This window comes from Mirounga leonina, unplaced genomic scaffold (assembly GCF_011800145.1).
Source record: "Mirounga leonina isolate KUSES-001 unplaced genomic scaffold, KU_Mleo_1.0 Mir_172, whole genome shotgun sequence".
In the NCBI taxonomy this organism is placed as follows: Eukaryota; Metazoa; Chordata; class Mammalia; order Carnivora; family Phocidae; genus Mirounga; species Mirounga leonina.
Genome location: NW_023270442.1, coordinates 7,950,776 through 7,964,309, shown reverse-complemented (window position 1 = coordinate 7,964,309; position 13,534 = coordinate 7,950,776). Strand labels below are relative to the sequence as shown.

At 40.3% G+C, this 13,534-nt stretch overlaps 1 protein-coding gene across 1 annotated transcript in view; it reads left to right on the top strand.

The window, feature by feature from the left end:
- Window positions 1–13,534, top strand: part of ADAMTS5 (ADAM metallopeptidase with thrombospondin type 1 motif 5) — a 43,736-nt gene that overhangs the window by 22,062 nt on the left and 8,140 nt on the right. The window contains exons 3-6 of the mRNA XM_035017537.1: window positions 2,280–2,447; window positions 10,816–11,099; window positions 12,354–12,537; window positions 12,909–13,084. Of these exons, the coding sequence (XP_034873428.1) occupies window positions 2,280–2,447; window positions 10,816–11,099; window positions 12,354–12,537; window positions 12,909–13,084 (812 nt within the window). The remainder of the gene's footprint in view (window positions 1–2,279; window positions 2,448–10,815; window positions 11,100–12,353; window positions 12,538–12,908; window positions 13,085–13,534) is intronic.

Here is a 13,534-nt window from a genome sequence, read left to right as displayed (position 1 = left end):
ATCTGGTGTTTGCTACATGGCCTGTATTTTAAATCAGAAATCTGAAACTTACCCTCCAAATGAAGTGAAAATCACTTAGATGCTATAATAAAAATTCATCTAGGAGCACCCGGTGGTTCAGTTGGGTAAGCATCTGCCTTCAGCTCAGGTCATGATTCCAGCCCTATGTCAGGCTCCCTGCTCTATAGAGAGTCTGTCTCTCCCTCTCTCTCTCTGTACCTCCCCCCTGCTCATGCTCTCTCTCTCTCAATCTCTCGCTCTCTCTCAAATAAATAAATAAAATCTTAAAAATACTCATCTGGAAAGTGCTATGTGTTTAGATACATTTGGAGGAAAAGACTGTTGCTTCATTAAATAAATATGAATATCTTATGAACTAGAATGCAAAATCACATTTTTCTAAAATATAAAACCTGGATTCAAATAAATGTTACGTGGCAGAGGTCGCCTTAGGCCACTTTCCCTCTCTCTTTTCTATGCCACGGAAAAAAACCCAAGTGTGAAATTTCCACACAAATCCCACAATGTTAGCCGATAAAGATTCAACAGTGGAAAAGTTCAAGAAGCATGGAGTGCCTTCTCAACACGTGTTAGATGTACTAAGTAACTTTAAGCCGTTTTGAACAGGGCATGATGAAAGTTTCTGTTTTTTTTCTGAGCTATGGGTTGCAGGGAAAAAATTAACATACCACCCAAAACTTGGACAAAGTCCTGCCAGTCTTTGGCACGTTATTTGGGATGTACTTCACAAACTCTGATGCACATTTATGCTACTGAGCAAATAAAACGTGAGAGCGGGAGGGTTTCCCATCGAAAACTTGCTAGGCTGGCAAATGCTATTGAAGTAAATAACTGCATAAATACCATAAAAATGTGGAGCTTTGGAAGGTCACCGAGCCCTAGCCACTTAATTTCAGCCACAACAGCAAACAGCTGCTCAGTGGACAATTTTGTTATGAGGTGTTGGTGATTTAACAAGTTGGCCAAAAGTAGTTGGAATATGGCATGAAAGATTTCATCTCTGTTGAGTTTTACTGTTGCATGCTGGACTTTCTTTTTTTTTGTTGTTTTTTTGGCAGAATGGCCAAAAGCCCCTGCTTTTGGCATACAGGAGCCTAAAGAGAATGTATTAATCACTTTTCTGTAGTATTTTATACACCCTTTTTAATGCTTTGTGTATGATTCTATAAAGCTTTACCAAAAAAAAAAAGCAATTAAGGTCTACTTGTCTGCTTTTTTAGAGTCTCTACAAACTACTGTCCTGGAATTTTTTTTTAATTGGCATTTCAGATTTACTAGTGAATGTCATTTATCCTTAGACTATATGAAAATTAATCTTATATGATAAAAAACAATTTTGATAATAAGAATGTGGTTAGGATACCTAGCCTGATAGACTGGAACTGCAGCGTGGGATTACAGAAACCATGTGTGGTGCGCTGAAGCAGAAACACCCGCCTCGCTGAGTGCTTTTGGACAATGACTTATCTTTCTAGTATTTGTTTTCTCTTCAAGCTCTAACACTCCATGATGGGCTTCTTGGTGTTTTAGACATTTCCTCAATGTAAATGGGTATGTTTTCAAAATATGTTATTTATTTGTGGGATTAATAAACATGAAGAACTTTCCAAATGAAAGAACTGAAAGGGTGAAAGCAAGCTTACCTTTGCCTGGAATCGGCGAGTTCATAATTTCTCTTTCTTTCCCCCCCTAGTCATCTCTCAGATAGCTAGCTACCCATTAACGTGACCAAGAAAATAGAAGTCACTAATATTCAAAAACCATCTATTAAGTGTTTACAACTTGCAGAACATTGAGTTAAACACAGAAATTTCAACAGTGGATGGAGGAGATGCTCTCTGATCTCATGGGGCTCATGGTTGATCAGAGAAGGCGGAAAATTAGACAAGTAATCAAAATAATATGTAGTGAGGTTATGACATAATCCCACAGTTCCTTGCAAATTCTGGATTCTAAATGAGGCCTGTTTCTACATGTCATTGAGCATGTGTGATCCAGATGGATTATGGGAATGTCCACTCCTTAGTGTAATTTCTCAGTTTTCCCCTGAATGTTCACCCAAAGTGACTGCTCTGACTACACACAGCTTTAATTTCTCTGGGGGTCCAGTCTGTGCATGAGAAGGCAGTTAAAATGGACTCATGGACAGTTTGGGGTGGAGGGAGCCAAGGTGGAAAACCAAGTGCTCATGTAATTGTCATGGATAAGTAGAAATGTGAAATCACCCATGATTGCACTCCTTCTCTTCTCTGCTTTAGGACATCTCCTTGGCCTCTCCCATGATGATTCCAAATTCTGTGAAGAGAACTTTGGTTCCACAGAAGATAAGCGCTTAATGTCTTCCATCCTAACCAGCATCGATGCATCCAAGCCCTGGTCCAAGTGCACCTCAGCCACCATCACAGAATTCCTGGATGATGGCCACGGTACGTGTCATTTAAGACAACACAGGCTCACTAACAACATTTGGGGGGGGGGGGATTATTACCAGGGCTACTTTATGACATCCTCACGAAGCCCAGCATGCCCCCTGAGACAGTGGTTGTTTAGATAGGGTCAGGGAAAGAGCAGAGGGACGGTCTGTTGGTGTATAATGCCAACGTCCTTGGTGGCATTATAGCTATGGTATTTTTGCTTTGGAATTGAAAAGTTCAAAAGAGAAGCAGTGTGGGAGACCACACAGAATGCCTAGCCAGTGCCCTGAAAGCCTGGCTTTTATTCCGCCTTTCACCACTAGCTTCCTGTGAGAATGTTGGCAGACATCTTGTTTCCCTGCTATTAATATGACTCTCAGAATTATTTGTTACATGCCTATTATAGGGGTGTGGTTAAAATGTAGGTGACAATTCTGTCGGATCCTCTTTATGGCAATGGAAAACCCGGAAAGGAAGCTCTTTAGATTTGCATTCACTGGAAGAATCTGACTTCATCCTGACAGCAGATTCTCCTGGAAGTAGAGTGAAAACTGCAGAACAGAAAAAGAAAAATCAATCTGAATAGTGGGAAAACACTTTAAGAACTTCAAAAGAAAATCTTTGGCTTTGTCTGCTAGATACAGTTCAAGAGCATAAGCTACTTTATTAAATTCTGCAAATCGAGGATTAGTCCTGTAAATTATATAAAAATACCAAAGAAGTCACGGTTTTTAGAAATAATAAATTCTGACCGTTAAGTAATCTTCAAAACAAACTGTTGCTAATTTCCTAGCATCCCTTGTGACTTGAAACTACTAAAGGCACAGGAGGATAGATTCATTAGAGTTGAAGTGGTTCAACTACACACACCATGTAGTTCAAGTTTCTCATGTTATAGAAATGGACATATTCTCATTCCTTTTTTTTCTCTTAAAATTTGTCTCTTCCCAAAACTGGCGGTTGAACCGAATATGAACAGAAATTTTTGATCATATAATTGTCCATAATTGTCTATAAGATTATCTCATGTTGTATGGTTTAAAGTTAGCTAAAGAGAGTCTGTGATAGTTGTTTTTCCTAGTTCCACAAGGTTTATGGCCTAATATTTCATAATATCTTAGTGCGGTGGCCACCTTGAACTTTGGCTGCGTAATGTCAAAACAATTGATGAATTCAACTCTTTTCAGACAAAAAAAGAATTCTGTCACACAGTTCTTTGGTCTCTCGGAGGAAAAATCTGTTCATTAACTCAGTTTTGCTACATTAGTGGTGAACTGGTAATGTTTTAACTACTTTAAACTTTTTAAAAATATCCTGTTCCTGAAAACAATCCATGCCTAGCCTAGTTTACAATTTCCCTCAATATAAACTGTTCTCTGTTCATTGAAAGGACGTCGCAATAGCTCAAAGATTTAGAAAAAAAAAAAAAAATCTAAGAATCAATGTATTAGGCTCTTCCTTTAGACTAATAATAAGTGATAATTTTCTATGTAGCTCAGTTTACAATGCTGACTTAATGCTGATAAAGTCCTGTAATGGATGTTTACCTAATTATCTCCCTGTCCACATTAATCAAGTCAAATATCTAATAAAGTCCCTTTGGGGTGGAGCCCTACTCTCCACTCCTAATATTGCTTTTGCTGCCTTTTTTCAGGTTTTCTGAGAATGAAACATTAATATTTTATTTCAGAATCACACATTACACATTCCAAAAGTTTGAGCTAAACTTTGAATCCCTAAATGAATGGATTTAGTTGCTAAGGCAGCAAATACTTATGGCTAAAATGGGACCATTTTTTTTTTCCTGTGCAAGTATTAGGTCAGCTAATTACAATGCTGTGCAGAATTCTGTTCCTTATTGCCATAATTTTGGAATGATTCATTTATTTCATGTTTGTGGAATTCATGATCTTACTTTTTGTGCAGTAAATGTGCTTTCAGTATTGTATTCATTTCTTAGCATTACTTCTGTATTTGAGTCCACACTCAGCTTTTTAAAACTTTTGCAACAAATTTACATATTTTATACATCTCACTATGTCCATTCCAGAGATCCTCATGGTAGATAACAACCAAAGAACATACATTTAGTAGACGTAGATTTTATTCACTGGCACTAATACAATCTTTTCTGAATTTCCCATGTATATGTTAAATAAATTGATTAAATTAGCAAAATTCTTGGAACAACAAATTCTTAAGAAGGCTACTTATTAATTAATTCATTTCATCAAGCTTAGACTCTCTCACTTTTGAATATGTTGGTTAGGCAGTCTTGTGTTATAACCAAAACACACACACACACACACTGATTTTATCAGTAGCCTATAATGAATAAAGTCATTTCAGAATATGGAGAGCCAAACAAGGCAGTAGAACCAAAGTTAGGGTTAGCAAAGCTCAATTACGCTCAATTCAAAACCGCACTCAGAGATACTGAAACAGTGGTATGCTTAAGCACTGTCATTTAAATGTGAATTCAAATAATTTAGTAACTTTTGCCCTGCCACCAAAAAACTGACTTAAGTCAGCTTAAGTGAAAGTGTGGTGATAGGAACTACTAAGCTCGATTTTTGAGATGGTTGAGGCTCTGACATTTCATCTTCAGAGCTTAGGAGAGAACCGGGGAGAACATCAAAGTCCTAGAGGAAAGGAAAACAAACAAACACATCTTTCTTGGAAGACTGGACTGATACCAAAAAACCATATGATAAAACCCTTTTACTTTGCTCGTAGGAAATGACTCAGACTTCCATCCTAAGCCCATTCATTCAGAGTTAATAGAAATAGTTCTACTCTTTTTCTGTACTAATTTTCTAGGCCATAACAATTTTAAGCAATGAAAGAGTCATGGCAGAGGGGTCTGGGGGTACACTTTAGACAGAGAGACCGAGAGCGAGGAGGGATATCATTTGACAATAAGGGAGAAACCAGAAAAGCTGTTATGTGTAGCCCTGAATCACTGAAAGCTCAGAGGTCTGGCTCCTTTTCCCAAAGGGTCAAAAATGGTATCACACCACCATGATCCCTGAAGGTACCTCTGTATTTCCACATGATACCATCATCGATACTCAGAAAAAAACGTGATTTGCAATTATTGAGGAAAATTAAATTGTGACACTAATATAAAGACAGCAAAGCCATTGCTATGGTGAAGGAGATACTCTCACAAAACTTAACACAATTTTTCGATGGGACCTAAAGAGTTCCTTATTTGGAAAATCCATTTATGGCTAATAGCTCATCTGTCTCCCGCTCACCTCTGGCGGCGCTAGAGAAATGAGGTCTTCAAGCACAATTAAATTCAAATCATTTGATTTGTTTTTAAAATTATTACCCATAAGTAGCTGGACATTTGTAGCACTCTCCCACTGCCAAATTTAAAATCATTAATACAGAGTGTTTCCTGATTTAGTTCCAAGAACTATGTAGCAATTCGGTTATGGTTGAAAAGTCAATGTGCACACACTAAAATAACTGTGCTTGCAGATTTGTGATTCAGAAAAGGAGAAGCCATGTCTCAGGGGAAACCCCCCCACCCCACCCCACCCTGCCGCCACCAGCCTTGCCAAGATACTTGTAGACATTCTGCAGTGTTTATACAAGTTAGTTCTAGGCAAGCTGGCGAGGCCTCAGAAATAAAGGTAAGCACTGGCAGGGAAATTGTGCAGTGAAAGCAGGTTATTGAATTTCCTTTCTCAAATGTTAATAACCTTGAAGCCAAGAAAGATAGCCGCGTCCGCTATATCCCTAAGTCCATGGTGCCACGATGAGAAAGGCCGCCTCCCAAACAGGCACAGCTCAAGAACCCTCTTGACACAGACTGCTAAGGAAAATCTAGAGACAACTTTGGAATATTAACGTGCAGCATGTTTAAAGAGCTAAGTTTACAGCCATCCCCTAAACACAGAACTTCAGAGATAAAATGCTATTAGAAACCCAGTTCCCTGAATCCTTTGTCTGTGGAGACTATAGGCTGGTAATAAATAAGATCTTAACATTCAGTTTTTAAGGTAGTACTCATGTACTTCAAGGTCCATCATGATAGTATCTCGATTTTCACAGTAAATGTATCCTTTGAAAGAGTCTGCAAATAAGACATGTATTTTAAGGACACGGTGACCTGTGTTTTTAAAAAACTGTGCTTCATCCTTTAACAAGGAGACTTTTCCATCTAATTTCCTTGGCATTACCTTTGCTAAAAGGGCCCTTAAACCTTGTGACAGTTTCACAAACAGACCGCTCGGATTGCTTTTGGTTCAGCAACCACGCTCTGTACATTTCAATGCCCTTGAGTTTTCTCTACACGTAATGCATCAGTTTCTCTTTTATGTTAGCTGTTCAAATAAAGACCTAAAGAACTTTGAGTTGCCAGGCCAGGGAGATATGGTTGGAAGTAAAAGGGGACAGTTTGTAATGGATGAGTTTCATTAGGAATAGTAATTGATTTCTGATATGCTGTGGATATTTGGGCAGATGCCTAATTTCGTGCCTGTGTACTGAACAGGAAGAGAGGACAGAAATAACCATAGTGTTAGAAACAGAGAAGAAAATATGAAAAGACTAGAGAAGAACTAACTTTGATCTGATAATTTTCATTAATCATGAAAATGAAGGACAAACAGTGCTGGCCGTCAGATACAAAAAAGGCAACGATTTTTCTGTTCCGTTTCCCGGAGGTCTGGCATGCCTTCCATCACCCTTAGTGCACTCTGTGGCAGTGGGGAGACTTCCACTTTCTTTCCTTTGTTTCTCCGTCACACATCATTGCCTTTTACTTTTTAAGTTTTCACCTTTAAGCATTTAACTGAACATGGATGGTAAAAAATATGCATTATAGACACACTTCTATTGTCTTTCTTTTGGAAACTATCCATTTTTATACATAGGAAACGTTAAAACAAAAGAAAAGAAGGAAGCAGGGAGGAAAAGAAAAAACAAGTTGGCAATTTGTGAAAAAGAACAAGCAGGCAAATGTTGGCAGCAAAGCCCAGATAGGATTTCAGACTGGGATAAGGTGAAAAATATGTGAACTAGATAGGAAGAAATGGTTGAAAATAAAAGCCAAGCAGATTAAGAAAAGTCAGTAGGACACTGGCTGCTTTTAGAGCTCAATAAAAATGATACTCAAAGATTGACAGATCTGCCTCTTTGACTCTTCCCCCAAACTATAACATTAAAAAAAAAAAAATGGGCAATGTATATCCAATCCACTATTAGATTTTGAATATTTCACACAATGAGATTCAGAACCAGGCTCTAGATTCATTTTTTTATTTTTTGTTCCATAGTACAACAATGGAAGGCATTCCATTTGTGAGAGACATCTGTACCTATTTTATTGCAAAAGGACATAATTCAATGTATAGATGAAATTGATAGGCTGTATGTTTCAGGGTAAATAGAAACTAATGCAGCAACAAATGCTGATGAGAACATTGGAATAGTAAGTTAATGGCAATTCTGAAATAAATCATTTGATTATAAGCAGGAAGTCATCCCCAGGTGACCTCTAAGGGAAAACCATAGAGCTGAGATACAGTATCTTTCATAGCAAAGCAAATGTGTGATTCATTTTTAAAACTTATACTTTGGACCTGAAACTAATGTAACATCATGGGTCAGCTATATTCAAATCAACAAAAACAGAACAAAACATACTTTGGTATTAAGCTTTTTAAAGAGATGCCACATCTTGAAGTCTCCTTGTTATAAGTTGATTTCAAATTGAATTCTACATTTCTTTCTGCTCATGATGTCCTAATGAGGTAGAATGAGGTCAGTGACTACAAGTCCACGAAGAGGTGGTGAGTTATTTTGGCTCGAGACAAACAAGGTGGACCCATGCTGCATGTACCCACACGCTAGACACTTCCCAGCAAATCCTTAGTGACGTAGTCTTAATGGTTCTGTGCTTTTCAGTAAAATAAAAGTTTCTTAAAACAGCACTTTTGAAGAATTGGAGAGCATTCTTGCTGTCTCAGAGATTTGTTGACAGTCTTGTAACATCAGCAGTCTGTCAAGCCTTCCCTGGTTTATACAGTCTTCTTTTTTTGATTTTATGTAACAGTGAAGATAACAGTTCTCACGGAGTTCTCGGTGCCTCATCTTACCCTCTCCTAAACAAAGCTTAGTGAAGGTTTACTGTCATTCTTTCCTATTGACTCGATGTTGATGTTTTTCTTTTAACTCGATGTTTTTCTCCCAAAGTTCTCTTTGGCTGGATACTTACATTTAATGCTTTTTCTGGCTTGCCTTCAGAAGCTTTACCTCTTCAAACATTCTGGCTCAGAAATTAAATAGGAACTCTGCTCTGTATTCATTTTCATATAATGCTTCCATCACAGATTGACAAGTTCTAAGGCATTCACTTTGAAGAAACGAACATAGTTGTGAAAATATTTGCAGTATACTTAAAACATGCTGGCTATTCCATGTCTCGGTGGAAAGTAGAATTGAAATGTGATTTTCTTTTGTTAAGTAAAGAGAATGACTCGAATAGATCTAAATTGTTGAATACGTTGAGCATAGTATCAACTGTCATTGTTTTGTATTTTTCTGGTCACCCTTTATATCTCTTATTTTTACCCTTACAGTGTCACAGTGAGAAGAGAAACATTTCACAGAGTTTGAAAATCAGATAGAGAGAGGTTAACTAACTTGGTCAAGAACACTCAGCCACTTAGGGTTTCACCAGAATTAGACTTTAGACTGGGTGTTTCTACCATTAGGCACGGTATCCACCCTTTAAAGGATCCCTCCACACACCTTCCCGGTCAGCAGTAAGACAAGAAATCTATCTACATGAGGAGCAGAGGTGAGATGGTATATGATGAGGAAGGCAGGCTCTGAGCATAAACCCCTAATAGCTATGTGACCTTGGCTCAGTGACCTATTTTTTTATTTCTTGGTTTCCTTATTTGTAAAATAAGGAAAGTACTAGAATCTGCTGTGTAGAGTTCTTGTGAGGATTAAATAAGTGAATACATTTAAGAAAGGGAGAATAGTGTAAATTGTAACAAATATTTGTTATTTTTAGTACTGTGAATAGTTAATGAGCAAATCCCCAAATCCCAAGTAAACAAAAATGGACAGAAACTGATGGGCAATGTGCATGCTCCCATAGACCCAGAGAAAATTCATGGTGTTAACCACAGGTCAGGGATTCTTAGGGAAGCTTTTGAGGGGAGGGGAGGCACGGCACGTATCATCTTCTGAATTGGCATTGCCTGCGTGAGTGCTCACTTCTATTGATACCCCCAACCTCACTCCTTTATACCCCCCGTATTATGTAAAGAGAGCACCAACTTATTTGTGTGACATACTTCGAGCACCCAACAACTACTAGTTGCATTAAAGAACAGACCCAAACAGCGACAAAGAAGAAGGATTAAAAGATGAGCTTCATCCCCCAAAGATAATGTCTTTTCTTTGCCCACTGCTCCTTTACTCTGTGACTCTTGAAATCTTTATTAAATAAGTCTAGAAGAAATACTTCTTCTATTTTCTCCACTTTATTGGGAGACCCTGGGGGGTGGGGGTGGATCTGGGTCATTTTTGTGTTTTCCCAATATCTAGTGTGTTTCCTAGAACATTGTAGGTGTGACCAAATGCTTATTGAGGGCAAGAAGAAATGAGGTCTGGCCTTGTTACTATTTATGGAATTAATGGGGAGGAGACTTGGGTGGGCACATGAGGAAGAGAAAAGCTAAAAGTCAAGAAGCCTATAAATAGAGCACACGGATGAACTGTTTCTCAGAGTTGTAAATGCTTATTTACTATTATTGTTGTTGCTGTTGTTATGTCCATTATATTATTTCCTGTAGGTCCATCCCGATTTCTCCTAGTCCCTCAGCACAATGGCTATTTTCACAACTAATTATTACAAAATAATTTTATTTGATCATCCCACTGCCATCATTAGATATGCCCCAGACTACATAGCCCATTGAAAATCTCGGAGTGGGGGCGCCTGGGTGGCTCAGTCGTTAAGCGTCTGCCTTCGGCTCAGGTCATGATCCCAGGGTCCTGGGATCGAGTCCCGCATCGGGCTCCCTGCTCAGCGGGAAGCCTGCTTCTCCCTCTCCCACTCCCCCTGCTTGTGTTCCCTCTCTCGCTGTGTCTCTGTCAAATAAATAAAATCTTAAAAAAAAAAAAAAAATCCTGGAGGGGGTTGGTGAACGCAAAGAGGTGCTGCCCTCCCTCCTGGAGGGAGGCCCCCCTCCTCCCCCGGGGGAGTCCCCCGTCCAGGGCCTCAGCCTGCAGGTCTGTGCGTGCCTGACGCTCCCACAGCACCTGGAGCACTGCATTTTCAGATCCACGATTTTAGTAACTTGAAACGGAAACAGGGAACAGTGTTCCATCTCGGTTATTCTTTTAGGTAACTGTTTGCTGGATCTACCACGCAAGCAGATCCTGGGCCCCGAAGAACTGCCGGGACAGACGTACGACGCCACGCAGCAGTGCAACCTGACCTTTGGGCCCGAGTACTCCGTGTGCCCTGGCATGGATGTGTGCGCCCGCCTCTGGTGCGCCGTCGTGCGCCAGGGCCAGATGGTGTGTCTCACCAAGAAGCTGCCAGCCGTGGAGGGGACACCATGTGGGAAAGGGAGGATCTGCCTGCAGGGCAAGTGTGTGGACAAAACCAAGAAAAAATATTATTCGGTAAGTGATTTGCTTGTCACGCAATGCCTGGAGACACGGGATCTGAGGTCCGTTCCTGTGACATGTGTGGGTACCATCTCAAGAAGTCTTTCTTTCCTGGGTCAAATATGTTTCCTGGAGAGGCCCAAGCAAAGCATATGCTGGCTCTCCTCTGAGTTTCAAAGTCCCGAGGAGAGCACTGACACAGGGCACAATGCTCATGTCCTTCAAGACTATCCCACGGGGCGCCTGGGTGGCTCAGACAAGGTTAAGTATCTGCCTCTGGCTCAGGTCATGATCCCGGGGTCCTGGGATCGAGCCCCGCATAGGGCTCCCTGCTTAGCCGGGAACCTGTTTCTCCCTCTGCCTGCCGCTCCCCCTGCTTGTGCTCTCTGTGTCAGATAAAAAATAAAAAATCTTTTAAAAAAAGACTACCCCACAACCGTGCACTCTCAGATACTCTCACAGCAGCCCCAGGAAGTTCTCCACCCAGTCCTTCAGCAAGGTAGTTTATAATATTCTTCCCTCTGGAAGTCGCTCCGCTTCCTGCTACCATGTTTCCAGAATGATAGACCTGGAGTCTTTTATTCCCCCGTGGTGTGGGCGCTCGTGATGTGTGCCTGGGGGGTGAGTGCACTTCAGTATCTGTCACAGTCCCTCTCTACGGAAAAGGACTCTGGTCTGATGAGGACTGAAGCCCAGCTCAGGTCAAATACATTTATGCATGTGACGGAGGGTCTGTCTGATGGGATGTGTGATATCAACAAAGCGATGCAGAACGTCAGCGCCAAACAGGGAGAAAAAAATGTAAATAGAACCAACTCTTCCAGGCATCATGCGAAACCTTTAGCATCATTTATTTTGTCAAAGATGAAGGATCAGAGTTGACGGAAAGTTAGCTATGGTTCAAGTGGTTAACAGAAATGCACCGTATCAGAAAGTGCAGAGAAACCCATGTGCTCAGTACTGCCAGGGAAACATTCAGATCCTGGTGCCCGGGGAGGGGAGGGGAGGGGGAGGGGGGAGGGGAGGGGGCAGCAGGGAGCAGAAGAGATGACTCGCTTAGACTTGGAATTACACTATAATTCCAGGATGTCCAATATCTGTGGCCATGTTCAATTCAGTGAAAATTTATACCTGAATAATATATATTTATATATATATTATATATTTATTTATACCTGAATATTGAATGCAAGTGATTTCCAAATGTACATTTCGAAAGTTCTTTTTTTCTCCCTCCTGTGTTAAAATGTCTTCTGTTTTCCATTTCAGACATCAAGCCATGGCAGCTGGGGATCCTGGGGGTCCTGGGGCCAGTGTTCTCGCTCATGTGGGGGAGGAGTGCAGTTTGCCCATCGGCACTGCAATAACCCCGCACCCAGAAACAGTGGCCGCTACTGCACGGGGAAGAGGGCCATCTACCGCTCCTGCAACGTCACGCCCTGCCCACCGAACGGTACGCTACTCCCAAGTGTCAGCAGCCACCGTGTGCCACGTGTAATTTGTATTCAAGCAGTAATATATAAAGGAGGCTGGAGAAATAACCTGTTAATCGCGCACCACACGGTTCCACCAGTGTGCAAATCAATAACAAATACATGAGTGATTTTTTAAACTATTATTAAAAACAATTAGGTATTTAGACAGTAGGAAGGAAATAATAGTTGCTTTCAACTCCCGTGTACAGATAAAATCCAGTGCTGGTGGTGTGTGAAGAGGGTCTGAAAAATAAAGTTCGCATCTTCTTGTTAAAATTACTTCAATGCACAAGACTATGTCTAAGTTTCAGAATACACAAAGTAATACCATGACATGTTTGTTTTTTAGGTAAATCTTTTCGTCACGAGCAGTGTGAGGCCAAAAATGGGTATCAGTCTGACGCAAAAGGAGTCAAAACGTTTGTGGAATGGGTTCCCAAATATGCAGGCGTCCTGCTGGGGGACGTGTGCAAACTGACCTGCAGAGCTAAGGGCACCGGATACTATGTGGTGTTTTCTCCAAAGGTAATTGCACACCAACTGTCCAGAAACAGCAGACTTCCTTGCGGGAAATTGTTTGGTAGAGTAAAGCCTAGAGATACCAAATATCAACAGTCATTATTTATCGGCTGACTAGATTTGGGAGCATTTTGTTTTCATCTCTATAGTGTCTATGTTTGCAAACCTTATATAAAGAACAAAAATCATTCTGTAAACCAAGTAAATGTTTTAAAAGCTGTTTGTTGAAAAGTTGTAACTCTCTGTCAGAGAAGGTGAGGTGCGACCTTCATTTCAAAACTGCCATGGAAACAACTAGAATTTCCTAGGTACGTTTGTACAGGAAACTGAAAGCAAGAAAACTTTCTACTTTTCTATCATTTAATTAAGAATTCCTTTGATGATTTATGAAGATAGGTTTCAAGATCATCTTCTCGGACCCAAACCTTTAAATGTCTTGCACCCTTAATATGAATC